Source organism: Mesoplodon densirostris, chromosome 12, assembly GCF_025265405.1.
Source record: "Mesoplodon densirostris isolate mMesDen1 chromosome 12, mMesDen1 primary haplotype, whole genome shotgun sequence".
Classification (NCBI taxonomy): domain Eukaryota; kingdom Metazoa; phylum Chordata; class Mammalia; order Artiodactyla; family Ziphiidae; genus Mesoplodon; species Mesoplodon densirostris.
In genome coordinates, this window is record NC_082672.1 from 78,334,028 (window position 1) to 78,353,421 (window position 19,394).

Here is a 19,394-nt window from a genome sequence, read left to right on the forward strand (position 1 = left end):
TAAAACACTCCCTAACACCACACACAAAAATAAACTCAAAATGGATTAAGACCTAAATGTAAGGCCAGACACTATAAAACTTTTAGAGAGAAACATAGGCAGAACACTCTATGACATAAATCACAGCAAGATCTTTTTTGACCCACCTCTTAGAGCAATGGAAATAAAAAGAAAAATAAACAAATGGGACCTAATGAAACTTAATAGCTTTGCACAGCAAAGGAAACCATAAACAAGATGAAAAGACAACCCTCAGAATGGGAGAAATATTTGCAAATGAAGCAACTGACAAGGGATTAATCTCCAATATATACAAGCAGCTCATGCAGCTCAATATCAAAAAAACAAACAACCCAATCCAAAAATACACAGAGGATCTAAATAGACATTTCTCCAAAGAAGACATACAGATTGCCAACAAACATATGAAAGAATGTCAACATCATTAATCAGAGAAAAGCAAATCAAAACTACAGTGAGGTATCACCTCACACAAGTCAGAATGACCATCATCAAAACATCTACAAACAATAAATCCTGGAGAGGGTGTGGAGAAAAGGGAAGCCTCTTGCATTATTAGTGGGAATGTAAATTGATACAGCCACTATGGAGAACAGTATGGAGGTTTCTTAAAAAAGTAAAAATAGAGCTATTGTATGACCCAGCAATTCCACTGCTGTGCACATACCCTGAGAAAACCATAATTCAGAAAGAGTCATGTACCACAATGTTCACTGCAGCTGTACTTACAATCACCAGAATATGGAAGCAACCTAAGTGTTCATTGACAGATGAATGGATAAAGAAGATCTGGCACATATATACAATGGAATATTACTCAGCCATAAAAAGAAAGGAAATTGAGTTATTTGTAATGAGGTGGATGGATCTAGAGTCTGTCATACAGAGTGAAGTAAGTCAGAAAGAGAAAACCAAATGTTGTATGCTAACACATATATATGGAATCTAAAAAAAAAAATGATTCTGAGGAACCTAGAGGCAGGACAAGAATAAAGAGGCAGACATAGAGAATGGACTTGAGGACACGGAAATGGGGAAGCGTAAGCTGGGACGAAGTGAGAGAGTGACACAGACATATATACACTACCAAATGTAGAATAGATAGCTAGTGGGAAGCAGCTACATAGCGCAGGGTGATCAGCTCAGTTCTTTGTAAACCCCTAGAGGGGTGGGATAGGGAGGGTGGCAGGGAGAAGCAAGAGGGAGGATATAAGGGGATATATGTATATGTATAGCTGATTCTCCCTGTTATAAAGCAGAAACTAACACACCATTGTAAAGCAATTATACTCCAATAAAGATGTTAAATTTTTTAAGTTAAAAAATTTAAATAAATAAAAAGAAAAAAAAGAAAGAAAATCAACTATACTTTAAAATAAAATAAAAATTAAATTAAAAATCGACCTTGAGATATAAACCTGCTAAAGTTTATAACTTATTCATGATAAATACTTTACACACTGATGTATTATGAAGCAGAATAGATGGTTTTATAAAAGTCTGATTTAAGTGAAATATTTAGTTGTATGGGTATTTCAAAAGGTAAAAGTTTGATTTCTTGAAACAGTTTTGAAATGTGTCACTATAAGTTTTTGCTATCAGTTTTTTCCTAAACAACTTTTCATTGGAGTGAATGAATAATCTTTTTCTTTAATCTTAAATGCTAGAGTATATAGTCACATGCTATATTATTTAACTCTCCCATGAAATCCAGACCCCAACAATGAACTCCGATCCAAAAAGGAATCATGTAGAGACTTAGGAAATTGGGGAAAGGCCTCAAATAAATATTAGGGTGGAAATAATAGATTTTGTGTCATATATTTTCACAGAATTCTGTCCTTGTGGGTATGTACTTTCAAATACTTGGGACAGGCAGACTCTTTTCTTCTTTTAGCCATCCTAATAATAGGAAGAAGAAGAGGTACAGATGACAGCTAAGAGCTAACATGGGTAAATGTAGGTGTAGCCAACGAAGAATGTGCTGGTTATATGAAATTTCTGCAGGCCTAGTTATTTTGAAATCTATTTGGAAAAAAATTAATGCTCAGAAAAGACACTATGAAAAAGAAATATGTGATTTTTCAGTATAACATGTGTATCATCATTTTGTGTTTGCTTCTGACATCCTCAGTCTGTTATTCTTATTATATCTTTAATGCTCATACATATTTCATTGTATTTGCTTGCCCCATTGATGACAAGCTAGACTTAATAACTAAGAATAATTCACAGATATACCATTAATCATGGCATGCAAATATATGACATTAAAAGAATAATGTGACTGCTGGAATAGTCCACATGCTTTAAAACCTTGTTCTGTGCAGACTGGGGAAGCTGTTTTGCTTCACATTAGCTCTATCACACATCAGTTTGCTTTACAAGGTCTCCCTGAAGTCAATCAGACACATGTACCGTGCTTTCAAAGAATTTTGTACAGTAAGAATAGCTATGAAGTGTGTGAAAATACAGGTGACATATACTATAGTTTTTGTAATAGTAGTGACATGTATGCTAGTGACTTTAAAATCTAATTTATAAGAGTTTTATCTGGTTTCAAAATATCAAGAGGTTTTATGAAACAATTTAAAATTTGGCATCAGATGGCATCACACTTATTACTCAACTCTTGCAAGCAACCAAATATAGAAGTTGGTAGTTACCTCCTCACCTTTCAAAATTTTCACTCCTACTCATCTGATCATATTCTGGTGTTCTGCTATCAGATGCATTATTTTGTGTTTTATAACTTGTATTAAACTGGGGAGAGCACATCAAGCTGTACTCAGTCACTCATAATATTTTCCCTTAGTTTCATCAGATAAAGTCAACAAAGGGATAATAATTCCTAAGAAAGGTAAGGAGAAAAGTTATGTAAGCCTCAGGAAGGTACCCATCAAAAGGGGCCCAGTGAGATTAGAAACACTTCATGCTCGGGGGGAAATGAAAGATTAAAACATGGAGACCAGTGTCACTTACTTCCTAGTTTTGCCTGAGGCTGTGCCATGTCAGCACTGCAATCATTGTACAGAGCAGAGTAAATTGACCTACATTTCTGAAGATGTCATATAAAATTTACATGATCTTCAGAGTCTAGCAACATTATATTGAACAAAGACTTTACATCTGACAGCCAAAGGTTAGTAATACTAACATTTTCTTGAGTAAACAAACTTTCATTATCTAGATATAAATATATCACTTTGTCTCATTAGGTCTTATTTGCAGTAAACTTTTTTCCTGGTAAGACTTTGAATTGGTTTATTGGTCATAGCCACATAATGTGAAAAGTGTAGGTATTGGACTCCATCTTGAAAGCACAAATAGTGCATTAAAGTAAAGCTGCCATACAGGATTAATAATGCAATGTTGTGTTTAAAACATGTCAGATTCTCTTAAATGTATCTTTCTTCTTTAAACTTTAATCAGCTGAGATAAATGTTTTTTATTTGGCCTTAACTGTTTGTCACAAGACGATAAGAGACAGGCAGCCAATAAAATAAATTGAAGTGCTGCTCTGGTTAGGTAGAATTGGAATTTAATACTGTTGCAGTTGGTTGAGATATGACTGAAATATATATATATATATATATATATATATATATATATATATATATATATATATATATATATATATTGCATGGTTGTATGACATCATGAGAAAGAAAAGAGACCTACCAAATTTTTAATTGGCTAATACTTAGAAGTATTTGGGTGAACTTAGGTATAATGTTTTTTGTACCTCTCCCCAAATATAGTCTATTCCTTTTTTAAAAAGTTGTAATTAAGAGTATTTTGAGTCATGCATATTAGTGATATCAAATCAATATTTAAATCAAATTAATGAATATTAAAAAGATATTGCATCTAAATCCCAAAAAGAGATAGGGTGAATTATATTCTACAGCTCAACTTGGAAGTCCAGCTGTCACAGTGAAACCTCTGTCATTGAAATAGCTCAGAAATAGACTACATTCATATTTAACCCAATAGCTTTAGGCATTCAGAGATATGGAGTAGATGAAATAAAAAGTACCATATCAAAATTAACAACAAGCTATGTGTTATCCTTCTGGAGTTTTAGAGTCATTTTTAACATAGATAGTAACTTGGTTTGAAATTTAAGCACACACATACACACAGGTTTGCTACTTGGAGAGTTCCGTGCCTGGGGGAGGGGAAGTGACAATTGGTGCATTCAGTATATAACACGTGTAATGATAATAAAGTTGATTGGTTGAACTCTATAGCTTTTTTTTTTTTTCTTTTCTTCCTCTTCCTGTAGAGTAGTTCAGCCGGGGGGTGGAAGGATTCTCCCCCATCTTCACCCCCCACCAAGAAGGCGTAGGTTGATACCATTTTTATTGTTCTGCTGGGGTGGGAAAGAAACCATATGCTTTAGAATTTTGAATGGCTACACCAAAGGGAAGACTGAAGCAGGCCCTCTTTCCCCTTTCCTACCGGACTTTGAGGTGGGGTTATTCTTCTAAATGTTCTGGCAGACTCGGGGTTAGCTTAGTGCTTCCACCCCCGGGGCAGAGAGGTGGGTGACGGGAAGAAATGTCAAGGGCTTCAGAAGAGCTTGGGCTGAGTGAAGTGTGGAGTGGGAAGCTGATGTCTGAAACCCACCCCTCCCCTGGATATCAGGCAAAGGCAAAGGGAGTCGGAACCAGCTGATGCCGCTGCTGCTGCTTCCCATTTCCAGGGTGAAATTTTCACAGCAGCTAATTCTAAAGGGAGGAAAAATCCCTAACCAGCAGAGAAGATTCTATATCACCCAATACAAGCTATCTAACCTTTTAGGCAGGCTTTTCAGAGAAATCCTCGGTTTAAAAGTCAGCGTTCACGATCCAAAAATACGGGACGGGAGTCAGAGCTGGTATGCAATGTGAAAAGCCTCTTTACACTCTGTGAGTGTTTGAAACGATCCGATGAGCATAGGAAGTGGCTGCCAACGCTCTGGCGGCTGCTCGTGCCGCCGCCGCCGCCGCCGCCGTTCCTCGCAGAGGGCTGGACAGAGCCAGTCCCGGTTTCAGCACCTCCGGCGCTGGACAGCTCTCTGCACGCCGTACCGCCGCCCGCCTGCTTTCTCCAAACACTCTCGCTTTGCATTACTGGAGATGCATCTAAATTACGTCCTGTTCAACAACAAGTAGATTTTTTTTTTCCCCTGTACGGGAATTACAGTAGACGATTCTCTCAATTAAATTGCATTTTCTTCATTACGGATTTGGCAGTCAGGCGTATTTATCCCGATCTCCCCCCCCACCCCCCACCCTTTGCAGGAACGAGTCTTTGGGAACCTGGTCCACCCAGGGATGTAAAACTGTGCTTACCGATGCATCCCATACGAAATGCTTATGTGATCGTCTCTCTACCTTCGCCATTTTGGCTCAGCAACCTAGAGAAATAGTAAGTAACAAAGGGAAAACACGGCTTTAATGCAAAGGCAGGGACATTGTGGAGAGTGTTTCTCCAGGGAACTGCATTTTAAATGGGGAAATGGAAAATGTTGCAGGGTGGCAAAATTGGGTTCGTCTCCTCCTTAGCTACAGTAGCTTGGTGAAATGAATTCTAGTTGGTGTGCTATAACTAAATTCTACTCAATTTCATGTCTTCTAACTTGAAATTTCTGCAGTATAGTTTTGAGGATGTACTCCAATCATATTGCTAATATGCTGCAAGCTTTCAAATAAAAATACTTGTCAGCTTAACCTTTATTTTAGAACTCTAAAGCTGTTCTGGGGAATTTGTGAGGTTACTGTTGGTAGTAGAATGAAGACCCCAGACACTATAGCCAAACACATTGCATATCTGCATTGGATATTTTCAGTACAGGTTTTCTGGGGTGTCCTTGGATATTTATTTTTTTTAATTAAGTGAAATCTTTATGAAAGCAGAGACTGTCAGAAACTGTGAAATCATTCCTTAGAAGTATATAGGTTTGTAAAACTAGTTTCTGAAACAGACAGTTGTATAAACTGTCTGAAAGAAAAAATAACATCCTCATCAAATGTACTTTGAAAAATTATTTCAGAAATTGAAGTGGTGAAAAATAATTATTAAGAAAAATGTGACTTTCTGTCTAAATCTGGCCTAAGTATGCATCACTCATTTTACTTATTTTGATAGCCAAAAATGCCTATAAAATTGATTGTGCATATCTAAGATTTGGAACACACTTGATCTTAAAGTGTATTTCTTTAAACTTCCAATACTAAAAATATGAAAAACAGCAGATTTTATTAGTTAGTACCATGTTAGTGTCTAAAGAAAGAAATCTCTTTGATCTTTATATATGTTTTAAAAGATATAAGGCTTATTTTTCAAGGTCAAGTATTTAGAGACTAATATTGACATTGTGAAGATTATCTCTATATATTTTGTTCACAGAAAAAAAATCACAAATATATTCTAAGGTCTTACACTTGAAATTTGATTTTCTTCTATATTCTTAGAGGCCAAGCTAGTGAAATTAAATGAGAGAATACTTGACTTAGAACAAAGTTGTCCAAAGTCAGAAAGTTTGAAAAATTTTCAATATCTAGGTACCAGATTTGGATAACATAATGGGAGGATCAAAGTAAATTTCAACAAAATACATTTTGTGATATAACTGAACTGTAGTTAGTTGAAGAAAAATAAATACTGCTTCAAATTTAAACTAGATGAAATTTAACATGTTAATGTTGACCAAGTTGTAGCTTCATTTATTTATTTTAGAAAGCCGTAAGTGGGTATATGCCACAATCAAGCATTGAAAACTCTTAAGGCCTTCATTACTTCACAGTGGGAGAGAGGGAGTAGCTAGAATTACTCATTTTAGAGGTTGAGAATATGTGAACAGAGTGGTTACTGGGTAATTATCTGGTTACTATAACAACTATATTGGCTATTTTTGAGTGTTAGGATAGTTTTGTTGAGTTTAGAAGTTATTTTAATTTATTTTAAAAATTCTCTCTCTCTCTCTTTTTTTTTTTTTTTTTTTTTTTGCTTCTTTTGTTTAATTTACAGATCATGGAATCCTCTAGTACACCTTCAGTTACCCTAATTGTAGGCAGTGGCCTTTCTTGCTTGGCCTTGATCACCCTAGCCGTTGTCTATGCAGCATTATGGAGGTATGTAGTCAATTAATACACTAGAAATGGAATGTTCAGTTATTCAGAGTTAAATCAAGGAATATAATAACTATTATATGTCTCATGTTTTCTTAATTTACTGAAAGAAGTACTTTGAAAACAGAATTATAATTGCCGTGATTGAGCTATAGTAAATGAGCTCAATAACACTAAATAAGTGTTTACTTAATTTTCTTGTCTGTATTTTCCTATAATGGGAAAGTAAACAAAACACACACACACACACACTTTTCTTCCCAATTCAAATGATCGTAGCCTTCAACAAGTTGCTTACCCCCAAGCATGGTACTCTTAATGCCCCAAGTTCAGTCTATGTGTTGTTTATATTTATCCCAACTGCTATTGAGCTTGAGAGTTTAATGATACAGTCAAATTAATTTCTCTGTTATAGAAATATGGTCTCCAAATGCTTAAGTTTTAAACACATGCTTTCAGTGTGCCCCAATGTGTAAAGTCTTCTATAATATTAATGCATTAATACAATACCATAAAGCTTTAGAAAAGACTTCTCAGCTGAATGTTTCCAACAAGTCAGATTTTGACAAACTGATTTTAAAAAGTCATAAAAATACATAAACAAGGGGAAGTGATTGAAAAATACTGTTCTATAATATGTGAAATTACATCTGTTTGACATTATATGAAAATTTAGTAGTTCTCTAAGATTTGTTCTTGTTCTGTTAATAAGAATTAGACTTGTGAAGTTTATTATGTCTACTGACATATTGATAACTAGTGTATAACTAAAATTCCCAATAAATTTTCAAATGTTAAACATTTTTATATTCATTTTGATTACTTTAAAATGTTCTAAAACAGTTACCATATTAGCAAATAAATAATTATGTATTATTTCCTGAATATTTGAAATATTAAAATTCCAAAGGTAGCCAGGCCTAGTATTTTACTTAGGTTTTACTTAAGATAAAAAAACAATTTCGGGGCTTCCCTGGTGGCGCAGTGGTTGAGAGTCCGCCTGCCGATACAGGGGACACGGGTTTGTGACCCGGTCCGGGAGGATCCCACATGCCGTGGAGTGGCTGGGCCCGTGAGCCATGGCTGCTGAGCCTGTGAGTCCGGAGCCTGTGCTCCGCAACAGAAGAGGCCACAACAGTGAGAGGTCCACGTACCACAAAAAACAAACAAACAAACAAACAAAAAAAAAAAAAAAAAACAATTTCATTGAAAAAGTAATTGCAATTTAATAAGGAAAGATCATTTGATTTAACATCCATTTTTTGAAAAAAAATCATTGTTCTTCATTATATTTTTTACTCTTTTGAGGACAAAAATTAATTGTCCAGGATATTATATTGTCAAAGGTATTAAGATTTTCATGCTTCATACAAAAATAAAATATGTACACATTCTTGGTCCATTGGTACAGATACGTAATAGAGGTTCTGCCTTACCATGCAGGGTAGTGAAATACCAAATGAGGGAATCTGATAATATATGACCAGTCTCATGAAATGGAAGAAATGCTTGCATAACATTGTAGACAGTAGAATCCAGGGTTCAGGGCTCAGTCAAGCAGGCATTGTCCTGGTAATGCAAGAGCAAGACAGACAACGGCTGGGAAGAAGACTTTCTCTCCCACAATTGCCTGAATGGTATTTCTCAGGAAATGAGGTAGTGTTTATGGGCCAGAATACTAGGTAATAGTATCACAATTCATCAATGGCATCATAATTCATACTCACTGAAGTATTCAGAACCAAGTTCCATTTCTCAGTACTTAGGGTTCAGCCACCAATTACACCTTCTCTTCACGCCTCAATACATATGGCTAACGCTAGCACAAACACTGCTAGTATAAATGATATATAAAATTTATCAAAGAAGTACAGGATTATTTAGTCCATAGGGAAGTTTGCTGTAATCCAGAAAATCCAGGAAAATCACCTATCGCAATAGCTTTCTAGGAATTACCACCTGAAAGGATCTATCCAAACTTGACATGAAACTGAGAAGTTTAGAAGACAGTACTAAGAAACAACATAAATTTGAATTCCTAACCATTAGTGGCCATCAACTCATTGTCTACAGGTAGCAGAATTGAAGTAATCTTAATAATTTGATAGAAGTTTCAAGATTCATAAACTATTAAGTGAATCTTGTAGCATGACGAATTCAATGCATTTTGTAAACATTAAATATACCTAGTAACATTCCTATATGATAATACTCATGTCAGGATCTTACTGCCTTTTTTTTCTAATTAAAAGGTTTAGTTTATTTTTTGTTTTTCTAATGATGTGTAAAATGTGTGAACATCATAATTATTTTATATATAATATACCACTTTGAAATTTGCTGATGTCTCATGTAGCTCATTAGAAATATTCATCAAAAAATGAATCCATTGTTACGTTCTCTCCATCTACAGATATGTTCTGTAGAATTACATTACATCACAGAGCAACTGAGCATGTCCTTTTAATCCATGTACTGAAATGATGCATTCACAAATTTTGTTTAAAACATAAAGCACATTTATAAAAAGTTTTGAAAGTTGAGACATTTTATAGCAATTTTTAAGGCAATAATGTCACAATGTTAATGAAAATGAAAACATCTAAAGACTCTTCAGAGTGGTCAGTCTAGGTCTTCATTACCATGATTTTTCTATTTACTGAGCAAATAATATCAACGAAAGCCTTTCAGTAATGTCATCTGTGTACTTGTGCTATCATGGAAACCTTTAATATCACATAAAGGGTCAACTGTGTGCAGCCCTTAAACGTTTTAATGATACATCCCCAACCAAAAAAAAAAAAAAGAAACAACTTAATATTTGATGTTTTCAGCATCCCAGTGTGTGGTTTATTATATTTTTAGATACTGATGATGCAGGGACAAGATTAAGCTACTCTTGAGGCCATTTTTATTGAGGGTCCACCTAGGTTCATTCTATGTTTGTTCTGTGAAGAAAGGAAGATTCTTTTATATTAAAAAATGTCTTTGTATATTTTATTATTACTCTTGTTTTTGTTTTACTTTCTTTTCTGAAACATGTGATGGAATGTAGGATCTCTGCCTAAATATTCCTCACAAACAGAGAGAGAGAACTTTGATAGATTTTTACCTTCCAAAGAGTGCCTTCAGATCTCTGGCACCCCCATGGAACACTGCACAGGGAAGCCCACGCTGTGGGCTGTGGACAGTGAGTTCATGTTCTAACACAAATTGAACACTCTCAAATACATAGCAAGAACAAATATATCTTTTTGTTACTATCACTCAGTGATCTACCACAGGGTACAGTAAAGCAAGATAGCTGCTACCGTTTTAGGGTAAACACCTGGTAGAACATTTGATTCTGAGCAGTTTTCTCCATGGCTTACATTCTTTTTTTTTTTTTTCTTTACAATGGTGTGTTAGTTTCTGCTTTATAACAAAGATACATATACATATGTTCCCATATCTCTTCCTTCTTGCGTCTCCCTCCCTCCCACCCTCCCTATCCCACCCCTCTAGGTGGTCACAAACCACGGAGCTGACCTCCCTGTGCTATGCGGCTGCTTCCCACTAGCTATCTATTTTACGTTTGGTAGTGTATATAAGTCCATGCCACTCTCTCACTTCATCCCAGCTTACCCTACCCCCTCCCCATATCCTCAAGTCCATTCTCTAATAGGTCTGCGACTTTATTCCCATTTTACCCCTGGGCTTACATTCTTGATGTGCTTAAAAATTATATGACAGACTGTATATAAATACTTCCCCATATGGGTAAAATAGGGCAGGCTCCAGCTAATTTTCCAGCCTAATGATGAATTATCATCTGTGGATTGGATTAGATTTTAGCAGTAAAGATTCATTTTCTTTTGTCTTGTTTTGGAACAATTATTCAGGAAAAGAAAAACATAAAGAGTAACAGCCTAACTATATAAAAATACTTGAGCGAGTGAAGTGGTGGATGAAAATTGTTCATGGTTTCATGAGAGTAAAGGCATCTTCCTAGTAAATAAGGAGGCTATTTGAGAATGGGGTTTTTCCTTTTGGTTTTCAGTTTCTACTGGTTGATGTAAATGATAATAATTAGCATATTACATATACACAAATAGGAAGGTAATGATACTAATTGATATCGTTCTAAGAAATTTTGTACTTCTAGTAAAAAAAGTTATGGTGATAACAGATGTGCAATTTAGCTTCTGTCAGAAGTGCCATGTTGTCCACACTAATGTCTAAAGAAAAATAAATTTAAGGTCTCTTGGACACTATAAGTCACTATAAAATTGGGTCTCTAAGAATAATCTTTCTTAAAAACAACTTTTTAAATATTTTTTCTCATGTAAAGGCTTCATGTTAATGTCTTTTTCTGGATGAATTCCACCAATTTACATAATAGAGAATTTCTCATCTTTCTGTTGAATTTTAAAGTTGGACACTTTCTCTCTCTGGCTAGGTACATACGTTCTGAGAGGTCCATAATTCTGATTAACTTCTGCCTGTCGATCATCTCATCCAACATCCTCATCCTGGTTGGACAGACTCAGACACATAATAAGGTATGACTGGTGATTTTTCTGCTTCCCTTTCTGTGTTTATGTTGTGACATAAAGTTGGCTAATGATAATCTAAATGTTTATTCTTGATGAAATAGGGAACTTCTGATGAAATTATTTTTAAAAATAGAAATATTTTATTTGTTTCTGAATAAAAGTACTTGTTATTTCAGTCCAGAAATACATTCCCTTGGCTTAATTTCTTGGGGATTGAGAGGCTGTTTATAATAGTAAACATATGTGTTTATTAAACATTATGTCAAAGCTCTATGAGTTCAAAGCCTTGGAACACCAAAAGCACAAATTTTAATTCATTATCCTAATTGTAATAGAATTTCCTGTGTTTTGATCTAATTTATTAACATACTGACTCCTAAAATTCAACTATAAATTGCTAACTAGTGTAACATAGCTGTTGAAAAATCCGCCAAAAAACTTATTTTAGACAATAACCAAAGACAGTATTAGGAGGAAGTGACTCTAGATTTTATGCCTTTCAAAAAGTTTTATTATGCAAAAAGTATTTTGATACTTAAACAGTTTTGTAGTTCTTTAACTGTGTAATCACTTTCAGCAGAATGTAAAATGTATGACTTGAGTTGAATGACCATGTTTTTTGAGAAATGACTGTCAGTCTTTTTGCTAAATGACTCTGAAACACATTCCAAGAAACCCATAATAGAAATCTTAAATTAACTTACCCCAACCTCAAAAGAATTCTGTTAAAAAATGCTTTGATAATATTTGCTGGTCAGTTTGGGCTTGTTCTTTTCTTAATTTTTTTCCAAATACTAAAGTCAATAATTGAACTTCTTCCCTATAAGCTATCATTTTTAGAACATCCAATGTACTTTTCAGTGGGTACTTTTGATATATCAGATATTTGTAGGACATGTATCAACATCAAAAATTATGGATAGTTTATTTATTTTGCTAACTTACACTCCTAAGAATCTGATTCCTACCCAAAGAATACAATTTAGGGTCTAGAGAGGCCTGGGAAACTGCTTAGGTGATTCTGATGAAGATTTTGTCTTGACCCATATTACTCTAAGACTGTGGGGAGGGGGGATAAGCGGAAGGTCACTAACCATGAAGGACAAAAGCAAAAAAGGGAACAACAGTAAGAGCCCAATAAGGAGCCTTGTAGAAGTAAAAAACACTTTCACCTTTCACGTATCTGAATGTTTAGTTCTTTTCCCATTTCTTTCCTGTGTCTTCTTAAAAAAGGTGAGACAATGTAAAGTCTATTAAAATATATTTCAAGGCCACCTTCTGACTATTTAACCTAAATTTAACAAGAAATTCATGGGAAAAGGAAAGTCAGAGGAAGAAAGGAAAAAGACTACAGTGAGGGAGATGCAGTTGGAATTGGGAGGGGAAAAAGAAGTGTGCAGAGTAACCAGCAGAGGGGAAGTGGATGGGGGTAGGAGCAAGCAAGCTGGGAAGGGAAGGAAAGGGCTGGAGATGAAGGAGGGGAGATGTCCTGTGAGCCCTGAGCAGTGAAGAATCCCTCATCTCACCCCTGTCCTCGCTGTTCACCAGGCAGGACCTCAGAGCCCTTAGGAATGTTCCTTCACTTGTTCATACCTGGTCACAATTCTTTAACTGTTTATCCCTGAACCTCCGTGCAAAGAAGGAGAGCTTTCCTCTGAAGTAGAAATCACTTACTGGGTCTGGGAACCAGAAAAATTCGAGCTAGAGTTAGCTTGAGCTGGTAGTTTTTGTTTTTTTTTTTTTCCACCAAAGTCTCCTTGTCATTTTTTACCCTCCAAACACTCTTGAGTTATGTCCCTCATTAGAATATGGAAAGCATCATTGTCTTCAGTAGGAAATATGCTTTTAAAACTGCGTTATGCTGCCTGGCAAAGTTTTTACAAGTTCTAAGCCAAATGGTCAAATAGTAGAATTTTCCACAAGGTTTACCACATATTTTAGTGTTTGTTGTGTATTTCTGTTGGATCATTGCTCTTCGATAGAACTACACTGTAGGCCACAAATGCAAGCTATGTATGTAATAGTGATATTTTAGTAGCCACATTAAAATAAGTAAAAATAAACAAGCAAAATCAATTTTAATAATATATTTAACTCAGTATATCCAAAAGATGACCATTTTAACATATAAGTACTATTTTTAAATGTTAATACAGTGTTTTAATTTTTTTTAAATAAAGTCTTCAGAATCTGGTGTGTGTTTTATACTTATAATACATCACAGTTTGGACCAAGTGCATTTCAAGTGCTCAGTGGCTCCATGTACTAAATGACTACCATGTTGTGTAGGTCTAAATGGTAATGATACTTAGAGATTAAAGCAGTCTTGAGAAATTACATTCTGCTTGCCCATTTTGGCTTTTCCAGGTTCTCAATGTCCTGTTTTTTTTGTTTTGTTTTGTTTTTTAATTAAAATGTCTGCTAGATATGTGTGAATATTATGAACATCAAAGGCAAGATAAGACAAGTCTAGTTTTACTTTTCATTTCTGATTATGAAGCATGGCCAGCATGGGCTTGGTTTAGAAAAATAAAAGGTCAGTTCACTTTTGTTTCTGCAGAATAGATTCTATATGGTTTTGGGATCCTGGTGGTCCTGTTCCAGATAGACTGTGCTGATTTCTGCTGCTACACTGTTGATGCTTGTGGGGAGGAGTGAGGGATAGGTGGTGGTGATGATAAAGAGAATGAAAAATTATTGTTTTTCTCTCATGCTATGTTAATTTTACTTTACTAGCTCTGAGTAGATGATCTTGCAAGCCTAGGACAATCCACTATGGAGTGACTAGGAGAGAAAAATACAACACAGTAGGGTTTTATTCTTAGTCACTCTCAACTATATCAAGTTTCCAGGGGAAATAATCATATATTTTATTATGATACATGGGCTGAATTCAATTAAATTGCCCTCACTTCATTTTAAATATATGTGAAATAGCAGTATGTGAAAAGCCATACCTGATTCACTGTTTGGAGGATTAATGATGTCTCAAAAAAAAAAAAAAAAGAGAAAAAATACCAAAATGTATTATCCGTATAAACTCATGATCTGTATAAACTCCAGGACAGTATTTTAAAAAGGTAAACTATTATCAGTGGGTACAGTATATTTTTTAGGGTGTGTGTAGGATCCCATCGCTGCTGTGGGCACTTTGTAATTGATCAAATTCCTATCTTTGATTTCCCTGGTAAATTTTGATTGATGCTTTACCATTCCCCACTTGGAAAAATGGAAGCATCTGAGAGGGCTTCTTTTTTTTTTTTTTTTTTTTTTTTTTTTGCTGTACGCGGGCCTCTCACTGCTGTGGCCTCTCCCGTTGCGGAGCACAGGCTCCGGACACACAGGCTCCGCGGCCATGGCTCGCGGGCCCAGCCGCTCCGCGGCATGTGGGATCTTCCGGGATAGGGGCACGAACCCGTGTCCCCTGCATCGGCAGGCGGACTCCCAACCACTGCGCCACCAGGGAAGCCCTGAGAGGGCTTCTTGATGAACATGTTCTTTGGTACTACCTCTGAGAGTTGTCATGGCTAGTTTGTGTGAAAATTGGTATTTGATACTGAGGTCCAGAATGGTTTTGAAGTGTCAGACTGGGATCTTTCTCCAAATTGCTTGTTGAAATATAATTGATTCAATTATCTCACTACTGAGTATCTCTGTTTTCTTTTGAGTTGGGATAGAAACAAGCTGAAATGATCCATTGTTTAAAATATGACGTATTCAGATCTTTGAACTATAGATTCAATTGCTGGCAGCAGAGAAAGGAATCAAATGCATTTCTTCTATCTCTTCTTAAAATGCAGTTATAAAATGTAATTATGACTGACTTCATTATATTTCAAGCTATCTTATAAAATGTCATTGCCCTTTGATTTCTCTGTGTATTTTAAATTTCAACCAGGATATTCCTTTATCACTTGAATGTTGTTTATTTTTAGAATTTCCTTTGCACCTTAAAGTATGCAAATGCTTTTTGTTGAGCCATGTAGACTATTTTAGACCTAATATTTTGCAGAAAGTAAAGGTTATTTTGGAAACAGATATATTCAGAGAATAGTTTTCTTAATCACAAAAATATATGTTTACATTCTTCTAAAACACTTTGAGATGATTTATCATATTAACCATTTTATAGCATTCTTTATAACTGATGGAAGTCAAATTTGGTAAAACAGTTGGGTATTTTTTTTTTTTTTGGTTAGATAATGGTGGACACCCAAGAAGATTCTGAGAAAAAACTTCTCCCTATAACATCACTACCAGGTTATAATGAAAGGAAGCCAAGTCTAGATTCAATAGACAGTGTGATATTTATTAGATAAGCATTTATTAGCAAATCAAGAGCAAAACCTGTTCTGTAAACTCAATGAAACTATAGGTCTCTGTCATTTTAGATATTTTGACCATGACCACACCTTGTATGCAACATTCACTTCAGGTGGACATAGCAATACTCTAGAGACAGGCTTCTGTGCCTTCAATCAGCATCTTTCAATCAGAAATCCCCCTAATCGAGTGTCTGAGTACAGAATGATTGGGGATAAAACTATGGGCCTCATTTCTATGAAGTACAGGATATAAGCTTCAATGGAATCTTCCTGTAGTCTATTTAGACTAAGGAGTGTTTAACTATATTAGATCATCTACATATCTTTCAATGCCTTTGTTTTCACCAAGGGAACCCACTGATACATCTATCATAATAATTGACTAGGCACTAGTTCATCAATAAAGACCAATCTCCTGCAGTCAGTGTGATAATAATTGAAGTGTTGATTGTGGATACATCTACCTAAATCCAAAGGACTTACAGTTGACTCTGCAAGACTCTGGGGTATGACCCTTTCAAATACAATGCCAGCTGACTGCCTTGTTCTGTGCATTCCTGGACAGCTCCTAGGATTAAAGGTTAAACTAACTGGCACATATATATCAATAGTATCATACTGAGAATACCAAAGTGTTATAAAATAAATTATAGACATCCTGAATAGACATCCTTATTTTTGAAAAATAATAACTAAATGTGAGAGGGCAAAGTTAGACCCTAACATTAGTCCCAGGAGACCTACAAGACCTAGCAAAAGTCCGCACTGACAGATCAAGGAAGCTTCCCAAATTATTTCAGATGTGCAGACATTTCCTTATCACTCTTCAGAAAGAATTTATCTCATAGTTCTTTATGTATGGACCACTGAATTACATAATAGGCCTGTGCCTTTTCATTCAGTCTTGCAAAAAATATGAAAACTCTGTGTTGGAGCACTTTTTTAAAGTCACAAAATCTACAAAGTTTCCTTACTACATCCTTGCTTATTTATCCTTTATCAAGTGTTGTTATGTTTTTGTTATGTAGTTTGCCTAGAGGAAATTAGTAAAGATAGGCCAAACTAGAAGGCTATGGTTATTCTAATGGAAGGTGTTTTTGTGTTGTCAGAATTGTGGTTTTTTTTTAAATAAAATCTTGAATTTTAATCCTTTAATTAGGTGAAGGACTCTCTAATTCACTTATTTCTCCCATGACTTTCTTTTGTGAGAGACTGAGATTCTCCACACATTTATCAATACTTCTATGCCTGGCCTCTGAATCTATATGTATTCAGTTTCTGAGGAGGAATACTGGGTATGTGTTTTCAGCCACCCATTCTGTCCATTCTGATACTGCCTGAAACAGTCTGCTCTTCTCTTGAGGGTCAGGCTCTCCAGGCTTCCCTGGAGACATCCATCTCTCAGTGGTGAAGGTGAAGAGCAGGTATTTTAAGCCAGAGAGACCCAAGCATCCTACATCTCCTGCTTCCTAGTTGTGTGATCTTGAGCATGATACTCAGCCTCCATGGACCTCAGCTTCCTCTCAGTATCTCCCTTACAGTGTTGCTGTCAAGGTTACATGAGAGTACATATGAAGAACTTTGTAAGCACTCCTTAAACAGTTCTTGTGATCATGGTGATGGTGATGATGGTGATGACTCACGGATATACATCTGATTCTGAATTTCTCTTCTGAGCTTCAGATTTCCTCATGTCCAATTTTCTGCTCACCACTAAATTTCCCATTTTGCTCATGTCCCTGCCCCACACTCAAACACATTATATATAAATTGCATGTACTTTCTGTAGTCTCCAACCCAGTTACATAAGCTGGAACTCTGAGCATTATCCTTGATACCTCCTTCTCCCTCATGTAGTAAATCTAATAAATCAGCCCCCTGTGCCATGTGTACCCTGACATATTTCTCACCTCCAGCTTTTTGCCTCAATCAGGTATGAATTACCTTCACTAACCTTCCAGCATCATTAACCCCACTCTCTACCTTGTAGCTCAAGTAATGGAGCTAAAATTCAAATCTGACCACTCCACTCCCCTTAGCAAACATGTATTGTTGTCTGACCTCCTACAGAAGTGATTTTCAAACTGTGCTCAGACACAAGCAGTGAGAATGTTTTATTTATCTGTGAAGGTTCCTATTCTCTGATATTCTTGCATTAATATATTGGGGCTCAGGAATAAACTGTATTGAGAAAGAGTTCTATAGTTTATCAAACTTGAGAAACTTTAAACATGACCTGAGCTGACCTCTCCATTTTCGGTCTATTTTACTGACTTTTTTTTTTTTTTTTAGTCACACCGGCAATACCAAGCTGCTTACAGTTCATCAAAATCATGGTGATTGCTTACTCCTCACTCCCCTCCAGCCTGGAACACTGTTACTCTCCTGCACCCCACCTGATTTCCCAAACCTCTTCGTCTGGCTTGTGCTCATCCTTGACACTCTTCCTCATTTGTGAGGCCCTCTCCCATCCTCCACATTTAGGTACCCCAGCTCTGAGGTTCCATGATTCCTAGCACAAATCTACTGTTTTGTATTTTGTTACCTGTTTCCAACAAGGCTATACACTTCTTAGGGCAAGGCTAGGTTACATTCATTCTTAAATTCATTGCCAACATAGAATCTGAGTACAGTAAATATATAATAAATCTTTATTGAATGAATAAGTGAATTAATTTATTTGAATTCATCATTTAGGCTTATACCTATGGAGCTAACAGCTGTGGTTAGTTTTACAAGGATTAGGGTCCCCCATTCTAGACAGAATTTAAGCCAACATAGTGATAAAGACTATTTTCCTGGGGCCTGGTTTAAGCTCTAAGTGATCCATGCATGCTTTAAAGGAAATCTGGTTCCTGGGTTTAGTTAGAAACTCTGAAATCCAACAAATGTGAATATTCCCACTTGATAAGTCATGTAAAATAATGTTCTTAACCTTCAAAAGGAATGTGCTTATTCATAACTTCTCTCATAGAAGTCACTTCCTGCCAATAAAGTCCCAAATCCATGTCTATTTTGTCTCAAATGCATTTGTGATCCCAATGGCTAAAGCTAGAGCTTCCTATTTAGATTTATGAAAATCTCATTTATTGACTTGCTGTGATGTTTGTAAAAGGATTTGGATATAATAAGCTTAGGTGTGATTCATTTGAGTCCATTTTGAGGCATCTTACTAACTTTCCCAGGGTTCTTCTAGGTTCCTGAAAACTTTCATCAAACCACGGAACAGAATGGTAGGTTAGTTTCCTGATTTCCCCAGGCTCCCGGCAGCGAGGATTATTGTGCCTTGTTGGTATGGAGCTCACACACTGAGAGGCATGGGATTGGAGGGACTCTCCTGGCCCACTTTAGCCTTCTTGTCCCCTGACCATACGTTTCCAGTTATGTGTGGTCGG

General features: G+C 35.9%; 1 protein-coding gene across 1 annotated transcript in view; it reads left to right on the forward strand.

The window, feature by feature from the left end:
* ADGRB3 (adhesion G protein-coupled receptor B3) overlaps nucleotides 1-19,394 on the forward strand; it is a 789,966-nt gene that overhangs the window by 637,072 nt on the left and 133,500 nt on the right. The window contains exons 16-18 of the mRNA XM_060114602.1: nucleotides 5,310-5,436; nucleotides 7,039-7,142; nucleotides 11,578-11,680. Coding sequence (XP_059970585.1) covers nucleotides 5,310-5,436; nucleotides 7,039-7,142; nucleotides 11,578-11,680 — 334 coding nt within the window. The remainder of the gene's footprint in view (nucleotides 1-5,309; nucleotides 5,437-7,038; nucleotides 7,143-11,577; nucleotides 11,681-19,394) is intronic.